General features: G+C 40.0%; 1 protein-coding gene across 1 annotated transcript in view; it reads left to right on the top strand.

Moving 5' to 3' along the window:
* Positions 1-21,542, top strand: part of ITGA2 (integrin subunit alpha 2) — a 67,118-nt gene extending 45,576 nt beyond the window's left edge. Inside the window, exons 17-30 of the mRNA XM_080362430.1 lie at positions 896-1,047; positions 2,056-2,166; positions 2,745-2,827; positions 3,634-3,775; positions 5,366-5,458; positions 6,523-6,599; positions 6,698-6,781; positions 10,037-10,139; positions 10,969-11,079; positions 11,578-11,682; positions 11,969-12,082; positions 14,204-14,293; positions 17,784-17,900; positions 18,654-21,542. Coding sequence (XP_080218556.1) covers positions 896-1,047; positions 2,056-2,166; positions 2,745-2,827; positions 3,634-3,775; positions 5,366-5,458; positions 6,523-6,599; positions 6,698-6,781; positions 10,037-10,139; positions 10,969-11,079; positions 11,578-11,682; positions 11,969-12,082; positions 14,204-14,293; positions 17,784-17,900; positions 18,654-18,743 — 1,472 coding nt within the window. The 3' untranslated portion in view covers positions 18,744-21,542. The remainder of the gene's footprint in view (positions 1-895; positions 1,048-2,055; positions 2,167-2,744; positions 2,828-3,633; positions 3,776-5,365; positions 5,459-6,522; positions 6,600-6,697; positions 6,782-10,036; positions 10,140-10,968; positions 11,080-11,577; positions 11,683-11,968; positions 12,083-14,203; positions 14,294-17,783; positions 17,901-18,653) is intronic.
* The last annotated feature ends 2,783 nt before the right edge of the window (positions 21,543-24,325 follow it).

The raw sequence follows: 24,325 nt of genomic DNA, 5'->3' as shown, positions 1-24,325 counted from the left end.
TTGAATGTCAAGTAGGGAAAATCAGTATAAAACTTAAGTGTTTGAGAATTATTTTCAAGACCTACTTTCATCATTGGCTCCATAATCTTTGCAAAGTGAGAATTTAACAGTATAAAGGAGAGCTATATCTTTGCTGTTCAACAAACCCCAGAAAATGTCATTAGTGAGAAATTACTTTTTTCAACCTGCTGGTTTCAACAGCAGACTGCAGACTTTTATTCTCTCTTTAGACAAAACCAAAATACAAACAAACAGTAAAAATAAATTTCCACAGGCTTAGTGCAGATGTCACTGAGGAGAACATCATCTTTTTAGAGGACAGGAGAGCACCAAATATTTCTGGGACCAGCGCTGTCCTCTCATGAAGCTCCAACGTCATGGATAACACCAGTTGGCCTGATTCAGTGCTATGTATAGTGCCTTTAGGAACTCAAGATTGTGAGCTATAAAATAATGGTGAACTTCCATAGTGTATTAGTCATAATATGAAGAGAAGAAGACAGAAATTATTATGTGATTCAAGAGAAGATGCAGATTCTTTATAGTCTCCTCAGAGTTCAGGGATATGTGGTTGCAAGGCCCATTTATCTAGCGTAATCCTGGCCCTGCTGACTGGCTTCTTGCCTGAGCTGCAGGCTCAGACATCTGCAATGGAGACTGGATTGATTGCCATTTAATGTGCTCTCTGTGGATGAGAACTTACGTCAGGATTTAAACCTGTTTGACTGTTTTGGAAAACACAAGAGAAAATTTTATCATTTTGAGAGTGTTCTGTGTTCAGCAAGCTATGAAAAAATAAAATATTTAGCGTGGTTTGGAAAGCCTGGTCACATGTTGAGCATAGTACTGAGATCATGTGCAGTCATACTCAGCAAAAAATGTATTCTTCTTGTAGCTATAAAGTACAATGCAACATTGGATGCAGATCTCCAGTCCTCGAGAGTGACTTCTAGAGGATTGTTCAAAGAAAATAATGAAAGGTACATGCAAAGGGATGTTGTGGTACGTCATGAGGAGAATTGTGTTCATGACATATTCAGTGTACAGGTAAGTGCTATTGCAAGCAGTCTTGTGTGACAAAAATGACCAGAGGAAGATGTTGATGAATTTTGTGCATGGTTTACTCAATGATTTATGTTTCTCAAGTCCCCAACAACTGAAAAATCCTTAGTAAGATTCTGATTTCAAAGCAACTAATAACTGTCAAGTTAAGCACAGCTTTTTAGAAAAGGCAGTTCTTAATTATGTACTTCAGCTCTGACATAACACAGAGCCCATAGTCCATAGTTTCAATAGATTTTAATTTCCCTCCCTTCTTAAGAACTAAGACATACATGCAAATGTTTTTTCTCAAACTAACAGCATTTCATGCAGACTTCTGGTGCTTACTAGCCCTAGGTAATACATCTCTGGGGAAAAAAAAAAAAAAAAAGGAAGTATTTATCTTTCTCTAAAATCAAAGACCGAACACAGCCCTGAGAGTTCCCTTGAACCCCCATATTATCCTAAGTCAGGTAGAGGACTTTAGTTCCTGCTTTGTTTTGCAATGCAAATATCTTTGCCGCTTCAAGTACATTTAGAGCCATGAGCCATGGTGCTAGAATAGTGTCCATCCAGTGCTAAGAAAGATTGGCAACAGGAGGTATATTGTGTTTTAGTGTTGCTCAGGCCCAGCTGTTCTCTGTGATGGTAAGGCAGAGTGGAATAGGAATTTGCCTTCTGCAGACAGGTGAGAATGGAAGTCGCCTGGTGGTGGCAATTGAGGACCAGCTTCTGCAGCTGCAGAGAATCTGCCTGTTCCTTAGCCCTAGAAGTGACTGCGATTAATAGGTTCTCCAGAAATCCTAGGAAAATGGCACTACAAGCTGTTTAGTAAGAGAAACCCACACTACTCAACTTCATATAATTATTTTGGTCAAGAAATGAAGCTTTACACCGTTACTTCTTGTTTAGACTAAGTATGATTTTACTATGCATTCTCAATTTACAATAGAATTATAAATTTTACCCTCTTTGCTGTGCTGAAAGCTGTAATCTGAAACACGCATTTTACAGGAACCTTCGGATGCAGTTAATTCCCTTAGTTTGCGTATTGACATTGGTCTTGCAAACCCTGGCTCCAGCCCTGTCCTTGATAGATATTCTCCTGCATCTGTGGCCTATAGTGTAAGTATGCAAACTTACTATAGAAAAATGCATGGCTATACACACGTCTGTAATTTGTGGCCCCCACAAATGACAGCGTGCATCTAAGTGCAAACTGGTGTTCTCATTAAGTCACTGGGTGAAAGGAGGCACCTGGGAGGCATCCCTTGGTTCCTTTTATACCTTTATCTGTGTTGCATGGGCTTGCTCACACACACACACATCAGCCACCATGGCATAACAAGTGAATTGTTTGAGCCATGTCCCTGTTGATGTCAATTTCTAGTTGATAGCAGAGATGAAGTATTTTAGGTTATTATAGATTAGCCTACAATAAAAGAGTACATAAAAGAGAAATGGAACCCCTTTGATTACATCACATTTTTGTACGTTAACAATAACATGCCTGCACCATTCTTACAGATCAGTTGACATGTAGTAACACGTTACTCAGTGTTAACTTGTTCATGTGTCAGAGTTTTTAATGCCCTTCAGAGAGATTTCTTATCTGCGAACAAAGAATGTGCTTCATCTTGAAGGTGTTTGCTTTCCACTATCTCTAGCACTGTCATTCAGGAAATATTTTTTTGTTTCCTTAGATTCCTTTTGTTAAAGATTGTGGTGAAGATGAACTTTGTATCTGTGATCTTGTTCTGAGTGTTCAGCAGAAAGCAGATGATGGGTAAGAGCTGAATCAGTTAAATTGTTTGAGTTGGGTGTTTTCACCAGTTGGTGTGTCTGTAGGCTTTGGAAGAATTTCTAGATGAGAATGCCTTCCTAGTTCAACATCTACTTAGAACTAGCAGGGATTAAAAAAAAGCATAAGCAACTAATGAAGGAAAAAGAGGCATCATAGGAACACAGATACAGAAGTAGGACTCTTGTCAGCTTAGACAAGCCGACGTTTTGGTACCTTAGGAATTGAGGGGGCATTCAGGGGATTCATGTCTGGCCAGCTACTGTCAGGAAAGGGAGCATGCTGGGAGAGCATCAGTGCCTGCAGCAATCATCTTGGTCCCTCCAGCAGGGAGTGGTGAGGATCCTGCAGAAGTCTGTGCCACTGGGAAACTGAGGTCAGCCATTCCAGCAGCACATAGTCCAAGTGCATATACAGATATAAGCATCTATGTACAGTCTGCAGAAAGACAGGGCTGCCTCTTCCTGGAGCTGCCATTCAAGTCTGCCACCCGCTCTCTTCTCCCCTAACCACCAGAGCTGAGCCTTGAAAATTCAGCAAAGTGACTTTGACCATACATAATCAAGGTCCTGCACTTTAAGAAGACACTAATTCTGTTCAGTTTTAAGAAAAAAAAAATTACAGAATTTCTTTTGTCAACGAGTTTAGAAAACAAGAGTGTTTAAGTGCGTAGAACATAGGAAATATCTTGGTGTGCTTGGTATTAGTTGTTGACTCCAGGCAATATATTTTCATGATCCACAGCTGTTCTAGTACCTCTGTTTACAGAAATGGACTTTATTTTCCAACAGCAAACAGCAGTTTGTTGTCAGCAGCAAAAACAGAAGACTAACATTCAATGTGAAATTGAGAAATAAAAAGGAAAATGCATATAACACCAGAATCCAGGCTACATTTTCAGACAACCTGTTTTTCGCTTCTTCGTCTTTACCGGTATGATACCCAGCCTTGCTGTTTCTGTTATTGGCACTTATTTTTGAGCTTCTCAGCTATTTTTTTTTTCTTTCTAGTAGTGCCTATCCCAGTAAAGAATGTATGTGCAAACCATTTATTTTCTTGGATACCAGAATTATTCCCTTTGGCGTATCAGTTTATTTAGATCAAGGAGAGACACTGCCAACTCAGCATAAAAGTTGGCAACCTGTTGAGTTGGACCTCACGTCAGTATTTCAGTCATCTCTCCTCACTTTAGGCCTTGGCACCCACATCTTTTGCTTGACTCCCAACAACATGCTTGAATGCAGTTTCTGTGCCACAGGGAATTTGTATTTGATAAATCAAGCATGCAGCACTGATGATGTGGCCTTAGAGCACAGACTTTGGATCTAGAAACAGTGTTACTGCCAAGGCCATGTGTTCCATCTAGACAGTTAATCAGGTTGAAATGATTGCTATACCAGAAGCTCTTATAATGAATTTTGTCTTAGAAAAGGGCAAAGAAAGAAATGATACATACTATTTTGGGGAATGCAGTAAATCTATAATCTCAGCTGTTGCTCTCAGTTCATGGAGGATGAAATCCAGACTTCAGCGCTTGGCTTATGTCGTCAGGCTGCTACTGGAGAGGTGCGTGATAATCCTAGGGGTGAATTCCAGAGCAATCCCTATACTGAAGGGAGGAGAGGGGTAGGAGCATTCATCACTGCCCAAGAGTAGCATTTTACATAACAATGAACTGGCAGAAGCACTCCACATACAGCTGAGTGTGCCCCTCTCACTCCTCATCCCGTTGTGTAGCAAAATTGCTCATTCCACTCATGCCGAAAGACCACACTGGAGCTAGGATTTTCATTTGCTTTAAAAGCCCATTTGCTTAGAAATATTTCAGCCTGCAAGTGAAGCTTTTGACCAAAAATGTGCCTGCTTCAAAGCAGGAAGAAGAGCTTAAGCTGAGAATGTATGGGTGTTTGGTTTGGGTTTTTTTTGTGGCATAATTCATGAATGGTTAATGTCTAGTAGGGATGCTTTTAACAAAAGGCAGTACATTTTAATTAATTCTTTTAAAAGTGATGATAACTGTCTTTGATGTGGGACGATGACATGCTAAATATTCTGCGAAGTAGTACAGAAACTCTTATATATTTTAGATTTTCCTACAAAAAGTACAATAGAGTTCCCCTCTGCACACTAAGTTCTACAGTGAGAGTATTTAACTAGCTCTCAGGTCATGTAAATATGGCTGCAAAAGTTGTGGAAGAAGCTGTTAAAAATCACGGCTGGAGGTGACCTGTACTTTCCAGCCTGTATTTCTTCTTCCAAGCCCAGCACAAAATCCTAACAAGATCATTACAGCTCACAAGAAATTGCAAAGTTCTAGTCCTTGTCCCATGCTTCTCCTGCCTCTCTTCTGGCCCTGTCTGGGCCCCACTCACCTGCTGCATCTCTAGAAACTACTGCTGTAACACCTGTCTGTACCACTCCTTAGCATAATACATGTCCTGTTGAAGAAACATATTGGTAACTTCCTCTCTGCTTTATCAAAACCTGATACTAAGATGACTTTTCTTTCTGTTTCCTCTGCAGAATGATGGGACTGAAGTCTCTTGTCAGACAGGAACAGCACAAAGTACAGTCATTTGCCAAATAAGCTATCCTGTTTTCAGAACAAGACAACAGGTACAGCTGGCATGTTTAAATAACCTTGAATGACACCAAAAGATTTTTTTGTTTTCCCCTAAATCTGCGTTTACTGCTGGTGAGGATTTCTTGGATTTGGCAACCATTAACTTCCCTTTGGGCTGCAGAGGCATTAAAAGAAGCAAACTAAGGGCTATACTTCTGTCACCCCCTGCCAGGTTATAGGAAAAAAAGGCTCTTGAAGCACATTGGTCATTACCCATGGCTTTCAAATGCCACTGTAGCTTTGTAACTCCTGAAGGGTGAGGGCTAGGCGGCAGAGGCAGAGAGCATTACGTGTAGCCTGCTGGGAACTGAGTACAATTCCCATCAAACCCCTCCTGCTGCGTGAACCTGGAGTAGTTCCCTCTCCTGCTCTATGAATCTTATATCTCCAGGAAAGCAGCATTGCTTTGAGAGCAAAGGGGTGGCCCACACAGCCCTAGGATAGATCATATATCCTTTTCCTCATACAGACAATAAATCTCGGGATATACATTGTTTTATAGAACTTGATCTCTTATTCCTCAAGGGCAGAATAGAAATAGGCTTCCAGCCTCTTACACAATCAACTGGAACAAGAAGGAACTTGCTAGAAGGAACAGAAACATGACATGTTATGGTGGCAGGAGAAAAAAAAATACGAATTTACATGCAAAAACTTAAGTTTGTTCTGAATTTTTAATGGCATTGGTCAAAGGGGACCTATTGGAATGAATGGAAGAAAAGAGTGAATACAAAGCTTGTGTTAGTGCTAGTGTTTAAAAGCACATAATTGAAGCAATCCTTAACACCTTCTGTTGCAGCAAGTAGCTAGTTTTACTCGATTTACAAATGCACATAACTCATGTTTGTGTAACAATGCCTCTTTGTAGGGTCAAGTGAGAACAAAGCAATTCTGGAGTTTTAGAAATTATGGAAATATTACACAGAAATTGGTGGAGAATACCAATACAGAGGGCAATTCCAGGTTATGTCACATATGAATAACTATGTTGCTATTAGGAAGTCCTTTGGAGGTTGTACCATCAATATATTCACTGTGTTCCTTGTTTCTTCCATAGGTATCCTTTGATATTAGTTTTGATTTTAACCTGAAAAATCTTCAGAATGTGGCAGTTATAAGTTTTCATGCATTAAGGTAAAGTATATAATTGTATGAAAGCAAGTTAGGTATTAATACCTTATTTGTATAAAATAATGTTATAACACCTAACTTAAATGTGTTTTGATGAACAGCGAAAGTAAGGAAGCACAAGTGTTGGACAACCAGGTCAGCTTATCAATTCCTTTGCGATATGATGCAGAAATTCACCTCACAAGGTATGCTGAATAATGTAAAGAGTCACTGTTATTTTGCCAAGGCATTTGACTATAGTAACATTCTCGAAAGGCCACTGAAAATATAGTGAAACTTGGTTTTCATTTTGGAAGTCATAATAAATTGCCACTTCATCAACAGTAGCAGAATTTGATGTCTTCTAATAACCTTACATGTAAATAATTATGGAAAGTGTTGTAAAAAATGATGGATCCATGTTTACCTTTGCACTATTGTTACAGATGCTCACATGAACAGAAGTGGTATAAAAAACAAATAGCACTTCTGGTTTTGATAATATAATCGGTTCATACTGTATCATAAGATTGGGCCTCTGGGCTCAAATGTGTTGACATTGGATCAAATCTGGAGTTAAGATGATCAAACTAAACAAACAAAACAAAAAGAAAGATCTACCCCAGCTCAAACTCTCAGCAAGGAGTCGGGGAGGGAGAAGGAAAAAAAAATACGGACATATCTGCTGAATCTGGGCCAAAACCAAAAATGCTTATTAGCAATTTGAGATAATTATTTGAACCAAAACCTGAGGTGCACACGGCAGATTCCCCATTGCTGCAACTGCACTGGCATGGGACCCACACAGCCTGCTTTCCCACCTGTCCTCCCAGAGACTCTGGCTCACACCTGCCCCTTCCCTCCTGATGCCAGCTCTTTCCCTCCCCACAGAAGGCAGGTCAGGCTATTACAAGAGGGTTCCTTTACCCTGGGAAATGCAGTTTGTACAGAGAGAGAGCTGGGCAGGCAGAAGGAGAGAGGCAGATGAAAATTGCTTTAAGACAGATCTTTATATCGTGCCCTTGAAACCTCTTACCTTGGGCCCTGATTTGGCATGCAGTGAAACAGTAATTAAGACTGTTACTGTTCCAAACAATAATAACTTCAGTTACACTTTAACTTAAGAAGAACTGAAACAAAAATATACTGTTTAGACTTGCCAATAAAGATAAGATATTTTACTTTTCATTAAAAAAAAAAAAAAAAAAAAAAAAAAAAAAAAAGTCTTTCCCAATTACTGACTTTCCAGGATAAACTACATGTAGTTATATTTTGTGCATTTGGTCACCATTATTGGTGGGAAAAATGCTTTTGCATCCTGAGGCATTCCAAAATTTGTAAACATAAACTGCAATAAAATAAATAGTATTTATTCAAAGAAAGACAGCAATTTGAAAAAGAGGAGGCTGCTTAAAAAAATGCACACCATCAATGAATCCAAGAAATTAATATTCGAAGACCGTCATAACTACAAGAACTGTTGACTACGTAGGATGACCTGAGCTGGAATAGGGACCACAATAGCAAAGCTGAGTTTAATAACCTGCTTGGCAGCAGCAGTTTCAGAATATTTGAAGGCCCTTAATTCACTGTGCCTAAATGCACCAATTCTGCAGTCATGCAGAATTTTTTAGAGTATTTTAATTGCAGAAAAGTATTTGTGTCAGTTAAGCAAGTTCTTTCAGCTCCTTGAGAAATGTCTCATGAGACTTCATCAGAAGCAGCGTTTCTTACTGAAATTAGCAGCAGCACAGAGACTGCAGGAGCATCTGACCAGGTGGCCAGCACAGCAACTTCAGCAGCCATCTACGAAACTGAGATGGTGCAAAGTTGAATTAGCAGATTTAATTAGCTGAGAAATATGTACAGAAACTCAATGCTTGAGGAAAGGCCAGGCATAAAATATATAGAAGAGTTACTCAAGAAAAAATAGGGGTTTGAATTCAGGTGCATCTCCCAAGTATGAGAAAATGCAATTTCATATGCAAGTCAAGGCATGAAGAAATCTGTACTGCCAGAAAAGGATGAGTTATTCTTGGAGATGAATCAATTTAAGAAAACTAAAGGAAGTACACATTAAGCCAAGGTACAATTTCAAATGCTTGCCTTGGACTTAGTTAATTTTAACACTGCTCCACTTAGAATATACCTATCTGGAGATAGTTCCTTCTTGAGGCTGGTAATACAGCCAAGAAGTATCATCTTAAAACACAAGGGTTGAGAAAAAAAATGTTGTCTTGCTGAAGTGAAGCCTTTCTGGGGAAAATCCCCTAATCTGAGTTTCCAGGAGAAGAGGTGGAAATCAGTTTCACCCATGACTCCTGCAAGGACAAGGAAGCTGATACTGTGCATCCTGGAAGGACTGGAGATAGGAGCAATAAGGAAACAGAAAATGCATCACACAGGTTTGCCTAGGAGTCCTTGTGAGGAGGCCCTTCAAGGAGGGGGCCCAGGGCAGGAAGTATGGGGGATTGAAAAGCATCCACGATGAAATATGGAGGACCATAACTGAGAATGAAGCACCTCCGTGAGACTGCACACATGTTAATTTGGGATTGTACCCAGATTAAACAGGGAGAGCAGCACTGGCAAAGAGGATGGATTTGCACTTTGTGCTACAAGAAGAGCTGATGTAGGAATCATGATAGCTCCTGCTCCTTCCTGATTCACTCCCCAGCTTGCTTTTTGACTGCTCAAATTACCCTCCTAATGAAAGCTAATGATGAAGTGCAGACACAGTTCTGGGACAGCTCAGCAGAGAAGCTGCTCACAGGTAGCACACAGAAGTGAGGCACTACACAGGGATGCTTTCATCGTCTTTGAGCATGGTCTCAGCTGGCTGAGCCCCTCAAGCATCCACAGGCCCTCACACCACATCCTTCTGTCATACACCTGTAATTTCATGCTGTGGTTGCCTGCAACTGCCCTCATGTTACTTTGGAAATTTAAAATTTTGAAACCCATATGTACTAACAAAAGTGGCCCAGAGGGGATGCGATGTGCACCATGCACACGAGCAGGATGCTCTGTGTACTTTCACAGCAAGGCAGTGTGGAAACAAGCCTGACTGTGGTCTGTGGCGTTAGGATCTGTTGGTATTTGCTGTTATGGATGTACCCAAGGGGATCACCAGAGGCCCTTTCTGAGGAGAGAGATCACTGCAATACCAAAAGTTGGGGCTTGTGTGTGTGGGACAAGAGTTTGCAGTCTGGCATGGGTTGCAGGAGACTGAGGTCTCATGCAGCCGTCCCATCTTATCTTCACATGTTCACTCCAGCTCTGGGCTTTAGTACAGTGCTATGTATTTTCTTAAATAACTTTGTAAAATTCAAACAGTGGTACAAATGACTGATTTTTCCTCAGACTACACTTGTAACCTGTTTCACTGAGGCACATCCAGTAACATATGTTTTCAAAGCAGCTGCCAAATTGAAATGTATTGTTTTATGGTTGTTAACTAGGCTTGCCAACATCAACTTCTATGAAGTGTACTCTGGTCATAACATTCCTTCCACTGTGAATAGTTTTGAAGATATTGGCCCCACGTTCAACTTCTCAGTTAAGGTTAGTAAATGTTTCTGGTTCTGGTTTGAGAAGCTGCCTTACCTCTTCTTGTAGCCTGGTCCCAAATGTAGTTGAAAAAACACTCCTGATTTCACTGTCTGATTTTGATGCTTTTGAATCAGTCATGTAACAAAAAAATTACAAATAGCTGGGGGATAAATGCTTACAGTCTTTATGGGGTTAAGGATGAAATTTGCACTTACTGCACAAGTAGTATGGGGAGGGACTGATCCTGCACTGTTTACATATTTAGAAGATAGTTAATGCTTAACTTCAGGCCAACTTCCACTGCTTTTTCACAGAGCATGTTTGTCTTCTGCTGACTTGATAAAGGAAAATAAGTCTTCACAGGCTTGGACTTTGAAACTTGAAGTTTGGCAAGGGTTAAGTGCTCAAAGCAGATGGAAGGACTAGCCGGATCATAGCATTTGTTACGTAACTTAGAAAAACTTAGATCCAAACATGCAACATGGAAGAAGCTTAAATTATATTCCATTTACATTCCTGTAACTGCTACTCTAGAGGACTAAATAACAGGCCTATTGGCTGTGGCAGAACATTTGCTTTTTGAAACGTATTTCACAGAGTTAATAAGAGCTTTGCTAAGAAAACAGACAGGGGTCTGAGGCTATACAGTACACTTTCTACTTTACTACTGGCATTATGTAATTACTACCCTCGTAAGTGTCTTAGTACAAAAAACATCAATGTAAAATGAGTGAAGTTCTTCCATACTCATCTGTGATTTCTGATTTTCTTGCTATATCAACTAATTCATGCATTTTTGAGTATAACTACCTCAATTAATTGTGAGTTACTTGCTTCGCAGGTAACAACAGGAAGTATCCCAGTAAAGATGGCATCTGTAAAAATCTATATTCCAGAACTGACCAGCAAAGACAACCCACTGATGTACATAACGGCTGTCACAACAGATCAGGTGATCACTGTATTACATCAACTGCTGTATTTTGGGGTTTAATCAGTACCATAAACATCAGTTATTTCCCTCACAGTATGACGGAGATTCAGAGAATCTATGCCCTTTTTCCTTGTCCCTTTCCCATAAAGGGAAGGGGGAGGACCACGATATCACCAGTACACTAGTCTATTGCTTGGCAGATGTGGATTATCTTTATGGTCCAGGCCTGACTTTTCATATGACCCTGGAACTCTTCAGCCAGGTTATTTTCCAAGTTCCTGGGAAGGTTATAGTAAAAATGGAATTTTTTGATTGGGACAAAACGTTCACGTCAGTCTAGACAGAAAAAAAATACTGTAAGACATGTTTAATTCTGACCAAAACCACATGCAGTCTTGTAGTTTCCACAATCTAACCTTCGCCACCACCATCTCATCCCAGAAACATATATTATTATAATGACTATAAACTCCTGAGTGTGATGTCATCCAGTTTCATTCCTGACATATTTCCTAGGCCAGAGGTGTTACTTGTCAAGCTCAGACAAATTCACTGCAAATAGGGAAAAGACCTTATTCTCCATCTTTCACAAAAGAGAACTTCAGAGCTTCTAAAGAACTGGTGAGTAAGACTCAGGGCTGCAGTACCACAGGACAGGGGGGCACAGCTGTGGTGGGGGTGGCATTTCTCATTCACAGTGCAGGAGTGCAGCCTATGGATGTTCTCATACATACTGCATCTGCCTTAGATATAAGAAAACTTGCATATTCTTCACAGCCTGCAAGCACTTAATTTGTATGCACAGATTGACAAAGGCTAGAGCAAAAAATCTGGATGTTAAAAGAACATTTGTTAAAGTGTATTTTTAATGCATGCTGTTGCGTCTCCTTCCTGTTTTCTGTGGAAGAACTGTAAGAATGTGAAGTGCAGCACCATCGCATGCAAACTGGAAGATGTTATGCTGAAGGGAGAGTACTTTGTGAATGTGTCCACCAGAATCTGGAACGGAACCTTTGCTGCTGTGAGTATCAGCTGCATCTTCATGCAGGATCCAGTACTCAAAATTTTCTAACTCCTGATTTTTTTCAAAGTTCAGTAAAGAGACCTTCCAATCTAGAAAGACCTTCCTTTACTTTACATTGTTGTGTGCACAGAGCTTAAGAAAATTCTGTGATAATGCAATTTTCACAGCTGAAAAAAACATTTTCTGCATCTGCTAAATTCATTCAAGGGGAGCTATAGTTTCCACAAAACTCAGTACAGGACAGCAGAGTACAGTATCATCATTGCCTGGAAAATAATGTTGCTTTTAGCTTTTGAACATCGCAGCCTATGTAGTGATCATTTTAAGTCACATCAATATCAAAAGCCTGCTAGTGCTGCCAGTTTTATTTGTCAGAAAAAGTGTGGAAATTTATTTTTTCTTTTTTATTAGAGTTGGTGTCAAGGATGCTTAAAAATATCCATCAATAATATCTTGACTGTCCCATTTTAAATTACCATGTGTCCTCCAGGATATAACTCGTCATGAATAACCAGACTTTTGAAATGAGACCATGTTTGCTTCTTAGCTAGGCAACCAATCAGTCTTGCAGTCCTGGGTTTGCCTAGTGTCAGGAACATGACACAGTCTCTTAGTTTGTCTGGCGAGGCTTATGGCAGGTATTGACGTTTAACAGCAGGGCTGTTGTCAGCTTTAGTATTCAGCTCAAAAGGAAAAGGTCAGATTGATAATGTAATATACTTATGCAATTGTGTGAAGCAAAGCATCTGTCTGTCTTTAAAGTTTGTATTTTTCAAATCAGCTGGGTGAAGACCACTTGTTAGTGCTGTCAAGTACACAGAAGGTGGAGACCTGAACGAAATGTTGCAGTCATTGCAGGAGAGATGGGATGGAAAGATTGCTTGTCACAGTTTTCCTCTCATCTCCCATTTTGTTATTTTCTATTTGATTGTCAATGTTCAGTGCAAATAATCTTGCAGTCACTCAATAGTGCATGACATCAGCCGTTTTATTTAATGGCAATCAGTCATTGTCCAAGAAGGGGAAATCAAGCTTGCTGGTACCTGCTAAACAAAGCAAAGAAAGATGTGTTTAGGAATTTAAAAAGAACTTTGAATAGTTGCAGGCAGGTTTTTAAACACTGAGGAGCACGGGACAGACTAATGGGGCAGACGGCCACAGTGCAGTCATGTGATGACAATATGCTACAGAGACTGTCAATTTGGTATGCATGGGCTGCTGTGGACCCACGGTTTCTTACATTCCCTGTGCCAAGCCCATCATACCTGGCCCTGCCACAGGGAAATGTCTGTGGAGGCAGAATGACAGAGCAAAATGACAGACAGGCATTGCATTTGGGATGGCTGGCAAGCGCTCCTGTGCTGTTCGAGGAGGTGCTGCGGGAAGCAGAGCCGCCTGTGCCCGTGGAGAAGACCCGTGGTGAGCTGGTGGTGGCTGCACAGCCACGCTCCTCTGCCTCTCAACACAGGCACAGAGTGAAGTGGGATCTGGCTCAAGATCCCTTTTCAAATGGGAATTGGCTTAATATTTTTGTCCTGTTCTTTCTTCAAGCTGAGGGAGCAATGTCAGAATTTGAGCAGTGCAGAGGAACAGATAGTGATAGGAAAAAATAACTGGGGAAAAACAGAAGCATTGGATAGAGGTGAGGTGAGGGGGGAAAGGGAAAGAACATCCAGTTTCCATTTCTTTCAGAGGCCAGAGATGTATCCCCATGTGTCTTTCACTGCTGAGATATTTCTCCCTTTCTTACTGTTATTTTTCCCCCCATGTCTTCACTGCTAGCAGTAGTGGCAGCTTTGAAATAGCTATAAAAATTGGTATATAATAAAATTCCTCTGTTTTGCTTGAACTATGTGTTACAGAAAATAAAGGCCAGTTATCCAGTTTCCTTGCTAAGTAAGAACAGCAAAATTAAATCTGATTACTGATACATTATTACTTTCATAGGCATGTTAGCTTGGAACAAATAAAAACATCATTTTAATTTTCTTTATACTGTGATTTTTTTTGTGCGTCTGAAGTCTTCATTTCAAAGAAAGAAAATTATTTTAGGATGTCTGCATTCTAATCAATATGCCATGTAATTGAGATTTACAGGTTTTTTATCTTCTTTTTCAGTTATCTTTCCAGACATTAAAACTCTCTACAGATGCAAAAATTGATACACATAACCCTGAGTTATTTATAATTCGAGAGAATACCCTAACTGTAAGTGATAGATAAGTATATTTTTTCAACTTCTCTTTTACTGCATTAAAGTGATAATATCTAACTTTCAGTGTCCTTTAGGAGTACATAGCAAATTACAAACTTTGATGACATTTGATTATGTTGAATTAATGTATCCTTTTGGCTATATAATATCTCCCTTAAGTTACTCAAATGTTTTCCTTTCAGCCAACTGTTGTATAAACAGACTTAATCAAAATCTGTAGATCTCAAATAGATTGTAGAACTATCAGCAAAATTCAGTTAGAAACTTCGGAAATTCGTTCAATTTCCTGTTCATAAAAGATCAAAATGTTGACTTCTTTTTTGGAATGGAATTAGTTGTTGTAGATAAATGAGCTCTGGGTAACACTTTTGCAAATCTCATTTATGGTCTTACTTCTGTAAGTGTATTTGGTTTGAAGTTAGTGTACAGATGTTTGGCACAGGTCTCCAGCAAATATACTTAATCTCATTTGTAAAATAATGTGGAATGTTGGGTTTTTTTGCGTTTGGAATGGCTGTCATATAGACAATATGGACACAGCTAATCTCAAAAAAGGTCTCCAGACCATCACTGTATTAGTGTAGAATCCTTCTCCCAAGGTTTCCATCTGCTATACAGAAACATAAACAACACTTGAAGAATATATTAGCATTGTGGTGCTGTTATATAAATAATAAAAAGATACCTTTTTTCTCTTGGCCTATCTAGAGATAGATTTGCAATACTAAGTTTAGATTTATTTTTACAGGATTTACCAGCCTCTTTTATCCATCAAAATAACTAAGGCCATTGAAAACCAACATACAAGTTAGTGAGAGAGTCAAACACCTGTGAGAATGTGTAGCATAGCCTGTTCACAGGCAATGGAAAATTCAGTTAAATTAAATATGTATGAAGACAGTATTGATTGATCTATTTCCATGGCAAAGTAAGACCATAATTCAGTACTATTTTTGTCATTGTTTTCTCATTAATCACTCCATTCTTGTGAAGAGCCTCTGAATAGACCCTTTTCTATTCAGGGAAACCTCCAGTGCCTGAAGAACCAAAGGGAATGTATGTGTAGTACTGGAAATAATGCCATGTTTTTGCAGAAAAGCTACATGCCTGTATTTGAAGTGTGCTGAATGCCTTGGCTTTGTGGCATGGTAGTATTTCTTCTAGGAGATGAAATTCATTAATACACAATGCAAATATTCCAATTAATTGCACAGGCTTTTTAAGTAGCTCATAAACCATGTATTTCTAGGTGTTTTTCCACAGTTGGAGCATGATGCAGCCAAATCTGCATTACCAGTGTTTCTGTTGGTGATTTCAGGAGAACCAGAATTTAATTATTCAAATCACTGTTGATTAAGTCAGTTGACAAATATTAATAAAAGGTAATTCCTCAGTCAGCCATTGAAACATCTGCAGCTGGGAATTTTATAGCAGTGCAGAAGTGGCTGAACAGACCCTGAAAGTTATCCACAGGGCTCCTAAGAAACATGGTGGCTTTTGGGGAGGCTTACAGCCTGATCCATACTTGACAGCCTCTCGCCCTGTGCAAAGTCTAGGAAAATGTGCCAGCTGGTGGAGGCACACTCTCCCTAGGGCAGACAATTTGCTTTCACACTTCAGTGATGGAGTCATTACCCATCACTGCATGTACTTCTTGGCTGGTCAGCAGTGATAGCCAGACTTTGCCTTTCATGCTTCCTTGGGAACAGGACAGTGCAGAGGCAATCTGAGTTTATTTCCCTAGTTACCCTGTTATTTTCGATGGGGGTAGTAGGATTCATCCAACTTAATATTTACATTAGGCATCCACATCAGAGTTAGCCCTTCTATAAAACTTAATCGGTTGAAAAAATAGGTATTTCTGAGATGCAATCCATCTCGTTTTAAAGACAATAATGAAAACAAGTAGGATGAATCAGGCTTTAAAAGCCCCTACACTTTTCCATTGGAAGCCTTTTCCATTGTGAATATAACACTAGATGAGGTGAATCCCAGCCGTGGTGCCTTACTGACCACAGTTTGACTTCAGGGAAGATACGTATTCTTAGGCATCAATTCACCTCTCCCAACAGTGCCACTTAACTGGTAATCTAATGGAGAAAGCACTACTAGGCAAACTGCACACACATAGGATACTGGCTCTTCAGTTTGGATGAGCTGGGTTGCTGTGTGGCCAAATGAATTAACATTGCCTTGTGATGCTATGTGGGGAAGCTGCTTAGGTATCTGCATAAAAGCTTTCAGATTTTTTTCCAAGCTGGAAAGGACTGCCAGCTGGAGGACAGAACATTAACCTGCTATAACCATCTTTATGGTCATTTAGTTAGGAAATACACAAAGCCTGCTTGCCTCAGTGAAATGAATACACATAGCCACACCTAGCACAACATTGAAGCCTTCCAGCAGAAATGACTTAAATCACTGAGATGTCAGTCCAGTGCAAGTTTCCCAGAAAGCTGAAGATTAAATTACACCAGACAAATGCGCTGAGCAAGCAATCCTGAGAAAATAAACCAACGTGACTTCTTTTATCATGTTTCAGGAAGGAAAAAACCTTAATGCTAAATGTATGTCATTCCAAGATTAAATCCAAAGATTTGACAGTTCATAAATATTACAGCAATATCTCCCTGAGCAACTATGTTATACGTAGCTGTATAGACGGTCATACTCAATCCTACTAGATAGGGTATCACCTGAAAACTAACTTTCAGACACAGTATGCTGTTCTGGGAGCTCTCTGGTATTGCTTGTAGTTCAGGAAGCATAGATGTGCTAGAAACACTGCTGTTTGACTCATACATCTCACAGCAAAGTCATGCAGTTGACTCAGGAGAACACAGATTAACAAATTCCTAGTGGTTTCCCAGAAGGCAGGAACAGCAAAGGAGACAGAGGTACGTGCCCAGCAGGAGGGGAGAGATTTCAGCAGACACAGTGAGTGCATGATGCTGTCCGGCTTCCATGATTAGTGTTGCCTCCTACAGTTGCTCACCACACATAACAGGCTCTGACAGTGCTCAGTAGGAATTAGTTCTTCTCCAGCTGATGCAGCAGAAGTCTGTTTTGAGCAGATGGGGCTCTACACTAGGCTATTCCTCGGCAGCACATAAGCATGTCTGGTTTACCTACTGATGGTGTGTCCGCGCACTATGGGAACAACTCTGAAAGACCTCCTGTTACCGGGGCGGCAGGAAGTTGGCAAGAAGAGATTGCTTCTCTGCCTGTGGTGTACAACCATCAGTGATGAGGGCCCTAATCCTTAGCTGGCAATGCCATATGCCATGGTGGGTCAAGGAAGTACCTGTGAAAGTGCTATAACCAGGTAGCAGTGAAAAGGCTGTAATTGCATGGTGTGTTCCAGTCAGTGATCCTAGAATGTGTGCAGTCCCACTATTCTTGATTAGTCAAGTATTTGGTTTACAAATCCTACTTTATATGCAGTTAATGTTAACCTTTGACACACAATCCCTCTGTTTTCAGATCCCAGTTACAATAATGAAGCCAGATGAGAAAGCTGAGATACCAGTTGGTGTTGTGATTGGCAGTATTTTGGCTGGACTCCTCTTGCTGTTAGCGTTGGTTGCCGTTTTGTGGAAAGTAAGTAGGCGTTTATATTCTTAAAAAGAAAACCAGTAAGGGATAAACAAATTTGGGCTATTTTCTTTGCAATCTCTCTTCTCTGGTGCTGAACAAAACTGCACGTGTAGTTTGGTGGTATGAATAATATTGCATTGTCATTGCACCTTCAGTGGGAGCCTTTAGAAGGGCTTTAAAAATCAAAATTCTGAAATGAGGCCCCATAGCATTTGCCAATGTGAAGATGATAAATGAGTTTCCAATGCTTCAAAACAGGAGCTGTGGCGTTTACTTTTTTCATTTTGACACTGTTTGCCTCCTTCTATAACTCTCCAGCTAGGCTACGAACTCCCGTGATATTCCTGGTGGGCAAAGCTGGGGATTATAAGCAAGGAGAAGAATATACACTGAACAGACAAAAAGAGAACAGAGAAGGGCAAAAAGTCATTTACAAAGGATATCTAGCTTAAGGGGAGAGAAAAGTTTTTCTATATACTATGTGCTTGAAGGGCTCCTGGGCATACCAAGGCAGTCTGGAGATGTCTATATCTTGGTAAGGAAACAACTGGCTACACAGCACTGCTGTTTTGGTGTTCAGTTGCACCAGACAGGGTTTGACACCCAGGTCCTTTCATTTCACAGTTAGAAATAATCTACAAATCAAGCCTGTATATGTGCTTTATGTATTTCTACCATTACACTATTTAGCTTAGCTGAGAAATTTAACTATCGATGGCTGACTGTGATGTGGTGTTGCTTCTGTACTTTTTACAGCTTGGCTTCTTCAAGAGACAGTATGAGAAAATGACACAGGATATAGAAGATGTTGATGAAATTGCAGAACTCACAAAGGACAAAGACTGAAGAAGATGAGTTACGGGGATAAAGAGAGGAGATCTGAGCCACCAATAGTAGTTGTGATCAAGTCAGTTCTTCAGCTGGAGTGCCTTAAAACTTAGTAACATTTAAACATTTTTAATGAAAGTGTCTTTTTATAGATGAAAATATTTTACAGATTCTACTCTATTATAAGAGTAACTGCAGGACAGTTTGTGTTTTTCAAAAATGATTTATAATGCCTTTTCTTATAAAGTTTTGCCTTTCAAACAAACTTAGCCCTTAGAACTGGCAGGTCCGGAGTTTACAGTAACCTATTGTGCCAGCAGCCCTTCTCCTGATCCACTGCAGAGTGAAACAAGAGCAATTTATTTTGGATTATTGTGGAGCAGCATCAGTTCGTAATTCAGTTGACAAGTACCATATGTGTAAAGGACATTTTCTATTAAGTTGATGATGAATGTGTGGTGAATAACGCTTCCAGACTGGGAGAAGAAAACTCATTTTTTCATTGACTAGCTCATTGTTTTAGAGAAATAATTTGCACCAACTAACTGATCAGTCTTAACTGATCTATAAAGTGGGAGCTGCATATGAAGATGTCTGTCTGAGTGCTACAGGAAAACTGTATGGGCAAACTGTTCCAAAAGTTCACCATATTCCTTGCACTAAGGTCACAACTAAATTACTGAAGTACATTGTTTTGGGGAAGTATTGCCAAATGGTATGTATAACTGCCTTCTGCATACTTTCTCTTCGAGAAGAAAATACGAATTTCATAATCACTGACAACATGTTCTCTGCAATGCTGTAACTGATTTTCAAATTTCATGTTGAGAAGCACTACCACTAGTGTTACACTGGGCTTTATGCTCACAGTCCCTCTGACACCAGTTTAGCTTTTGATGGAAATAGGGAAGACAGTCAAGATCTTGCCTTGTATTCTGTACTGAAAGAGTCTGCAAGACTAAGAGCATGCAGTGAACTAAAGGGGATGATGACTACGGAAGCATACATATCAGGGCAGAGGACAGTGAAGATCTACGCTCTGCAAATTGTATACTGCACTTGTTTCTTTAGCATCTCAGTGCCCTCCAGGAGACCAAAGTTCAGTATGACCTCCTTTACCTGTCACATTTTATTTGGTCCCATGCGTTCATGTCTTGATTAACTTATATTTTATACAGTAAAGTACTGTAGTGCTCTGGAAGGAGCTCTGAGCACCACATTTGGGTGACTTTCTATTGGCTACACGCCTAAAGTTTATCACATGCTGTTACGCTGCCTGATTTTAATGAAAAGGTCCATGCTGTTAGACTGCTAACAGTCAGGGAAACTGGCCTTTTGGTTCCCTTTCTCTCATGGCTGGCAGTTATGCTCATAATAGGTAGTAAGAGAAGATCTCTGTTTTGTCCTTATGTCCGCTGCCATGCAAGTGAGATCTTTTCCAATTCAAGGTGATTTACTTGAAGACTGAAGCATTTAAATGTGCCTGATGCAGAACATGAAGTCATGTTTTCTTTCTCCCAAAGCTAGATTGTAATTATGCTTAGGCACCTTTCAGATTATTTTCTGAGAGGCTCTTCAAAACCTAGGCTTGAGCACGTTTGAAAGTTTTACTCTGTCCTTTTTAATCAGTAATCAGTCAGGAGCCAACCATCTCTTTGGCAAATAACAGCATCATTTGCAGTGACAGATGGAGATGGATTGTGCTCAGTGTAGTTTTGTATGTGTTTTGGATTTATTTTGTATCTATGAAATGTTACATTTTAGGGTGGAGGTTTTTCTACATTCTGAAAAACAATCCAGATCCTGGTCTCGATTGTCAAATAAGCTGAGTTTCTGACCAAAATAATTATGTAAAAAGTGAAAGAAAGAAAAAAAAAAAACCCATAAAGGAAAAAGAATAAGCTCCTGACTTGTAACTCTGAGGGCAAATGCTCTGAAAGTAAAGATAAAAACTTGTCTGCCTCAATTCTTGTATAAACTTGTGAGGGAGAAAACAAAACCCTACACGTGTACGTGTGGAAAGCTCCTACATAACCAGGGTCATGCACTCCAGGCCAGAGGGGAAATTTCACAACGCAGCAGATGGCAACATCTTTCATTTCTGGTGCTGCTTGTAAGGGAAATTCAGGCATTTTGCCAGATTTCCTTCTTCCACCGTTGGTGGGAGGTACAGGTCAATACCTGACATCCAGCTTCTTTGGGGATTTACAGTTTATCAATTAGGTAGCAATTATTCAATTCACTTGTCTTCACTGCGTTTTGTTTTGTCCCAGACAACAGGATTTCCCCCCAGCCTGGACATAATACTTTTTCCCAAAATAAAGGGAAGGCATAGCAATGGGTGAAGTTTTTGTATCCTAACCACTTCAAGTTACTAGTTTATTTTTCTTTTACAATTAATACTTAAATTGCTAATTCAGTTTTTGTAATGAGTGAGTTTATTGCACTTTTAAGTTGGCACAGCCACAAATAATGCTGGAAATATTATGTATATTTTGTATTATGCGCAAGGGGTTGAGTTTTGGGTTTTTTAGTTTTACCTTTTTAAACCAGCACATTACAGGTGAAATAATACTCTGAAATGTTGAGCTTCAGCATGTGCTTCTGTTTCTGCTTGCAGCAAGAAAAGTCAGGAATACCTTCAGCAAACTCAAGTTATATGTGATTCTGGTCTTGAAACCTAGCTGCTGACTTCTTGAAGTACTAGAATCAAGTCCAAAATCACAGTTAGTTTCATATGAGCCTATGTATAGATTGGGGATGTACACCAGAATTTATAAGCAAGCTGACTTCTGAAAGCTAGCATGTAAGCTCTATGAGAGCATGGACTGTATCACTGTGGTGCCTACCTGAAGGCCTAACAGTGTTACTCCAATAAAAACAAGAATACTGCTGAACACAGACTCGTGTATTTTTAAACAGCACCCTCAAGAGAAGAAATGCTACTGAAAAAGCACTACATAAAATAGGGCCAAATATGTCTTTGTTCCAGTAGCACACAGTGAAAACTCTAAGGGGACAATGACTCTGCTGGGTATACAAAGAACCTACACTAGAAGTCTTGTAGGTTATAACCATAACACTACCAGTAAGCTATATTTTAGTGTAAGTCCAGTCTTATTAGTGCAAAATATCTATATCCGAATAGCTCTGGTTGAATAGTTGGTGTTAAAATCTTACCATGCTCAGGTCTTCCTATAAACATGAGGTTATCATCACTGGCATGTAAAATTACACCATATTCTCTGAGTCTTAGGCCTTGCACTTTATACTGTGTGCAGAATGGGTCAACAGGAGCATCTCCTGACATCAGCTCTGGCTACTCCCCACCAGAAAAATAAAGCCAAATGCAATATTTCAGCTAGAGTACAGTGGGAAAGGAACAGAGGGAGGAACTTGGCTGTGAATAGAAGACAGTCATGGCAGTGACCACCTGAAAACTAGACACTTGCACAGAGGTTTCTTTTTTTTGCACTTTCAACTCCTCCATACTTTTAACAGTGGTACATAAACATTCAGACTACCAATTTTTAACACTTCCATAATACAGAATCAGATGACCCTAATCTTAAGGCACAAAACTCCATCTTCCACCAAGTGTCAGTGTTCTGCAGAACTGAAAGCCAGTTTCTTTATAGACTGACTTGTGTGTATTCACCTTTATATCCAAACTGAGGTACAACAAATGCTTTTGATTTAAAGAGTAAAGAAAACAAAGGTATGAAAATGCATCTCAAAATCTATCGCTAATTGCCCTCAACTTATTATTGCCTTTAAAGACAGTAAAGTGTACATAATTTTAACAGCCTAATAAGTTGAGTTCTATCCTGTAAGTCACCTTTCTGCCCCCATTTACGATCAATTACTCATTTTCACTTTGTTAATAATTAGTTTTAGCATTTTTTTTTAGTGTTTTTGATGGAGCAAATGAACACATTTGTCAATAAAACTCAAAATTCCTTGAACAGCTCTGGGGAAAGTGAGCTAAGAGAAAAGCAAAAAATTTAGCGGAAAGTTGAGCAATCTAAAGGCTTCATTCCTGAGTGTGACAGTGGCAGTTCCATGACTGACAGCCGAAGCGAGCATCAGTGTTTGCCAGTGCAGCCAGCACCTGGGCAGGCTGGGAGCTCCTCTTCCGGAACAGCCGTCTCTCGGCTGCCATCTCCTGGGTAGGCTCCTTATAACAAAGTCGTCCCCCACTGTTTATTTCATGGCAACCCATCAGCTACTGTTTTCATAGTATGCATCAGGCTGAGCTTCTCTTGAGAACTGAGTGAAACACCAAAATCAGGAATGGAAAATATTAAAATTAAGCAATGCTGCTGTATGCCTGTTCTGTGAGACAAAGTGATCAGCATACGCATATTGAAATGTTGCCAGCCAAGACCAAGATATTTTTCAGGACAAATTCTTGCCCTTTCATGAACACTACTCATCTGGCAGAACTCTACAGGAATCACAGGATGACCCTTTGGTTTGCAGCAGCTGTTCCGAGGAACACCTGGAGCCACCACCACTGCAGCATGCTGTGACACAGATGGAAAAACCACAGAGCAGTGGGATTATCCTCTCCTATAGCCATGGCAGAGAAACAGCTGGACTCATCCCAGAAAGCTAGGAGTGCACTGTATATTGGTCGGCAGCTGCCTATCATCCCACTCAGGGATCTCACCAGAACACAAGATAGCAGTGTAGTCCTGCATGTGTGGAAAGCAGGATATGTGCAGCCACATCTTTCCCTGACAAAGAGTCAGACACAGCTGGGATTCATCTCCTGGCCTAGAAATTTGGAAGCACTTCTTGGTCACTCCAGACACAGCCTTAGGCAGCTATCTCAGAACTCAGTTATTTGTCTTCTTATGCTATCTCCCTAGCAGTGAGGGTAGCCCTACAGAGGGAGCCGGAACACCGAGCTCAGAGTGTGAACTTAAAATTCCAGTGAGATACATTTTACCTCTTAATCATGCACATCATCCCTCCTAGGGGCATTTCCATTTTGCTGTTAGATGCCAGCTGAAGAACCCAAAGTTACACAAGACTGATACATCATTGTTCCAGAACAAAGCAGTACTTGCCTCACGCACAGCTAGGGATACAAAATGACATTTCATTGTTTTGACCATGGCAGTGTACACACATTGTAACACTCAGCTGTGACTCAGTACAACATCTCTTCCATTCATTGTTCCTGGTCACTGTGGGGAAGTACACAATTATTCTTTCTCTTCTTTTCTGCACTCTGCTTCCCAGCTGCATTGCTGATGGGGAAGGTGCACTTAAGGTCACCCTGGAGAAATACTCCAGGAGATTGCAGCACTAGAAAGGAGCCCCAAGTACAATTTGTTCTAAATATCAACATTTTTGTGTACCAGAGCATGATACCAGTATGCAACTACTCCATAGGTTTTACTTCATCTATAAACCATCCACTACAAGGCAAGCTAGTTGTTTCTTTTTGTGAAATTAATACACTAATTAGTTGCATGGTAACAGCAAACACAAATGTGGAAAAATGAACACCAAAATGGGAAATTTGTGTATTTCTTTATTTTCGAAAAGCAAAAATAATTATTTGACAGAGGAAGAAATCTGTACGCAGG

The sequence above is a fragment of the Nesoenas mayeri genome (genome assembly GCF_963082525.1).
Source record: "Nesoenas mayeri genome assembly, chromosome: Z".
NCBI lineage: Eukaryota > Metazoa > Chordata > Aves > Columbiformes > Columbidae > Nesoenas > Nesoenas mayeri.
The sequence above is the reverse complement of the archived record's forward strand: the minus strand, read 5'-3'. Positions and strand labels throughout refer to the sequence as shown.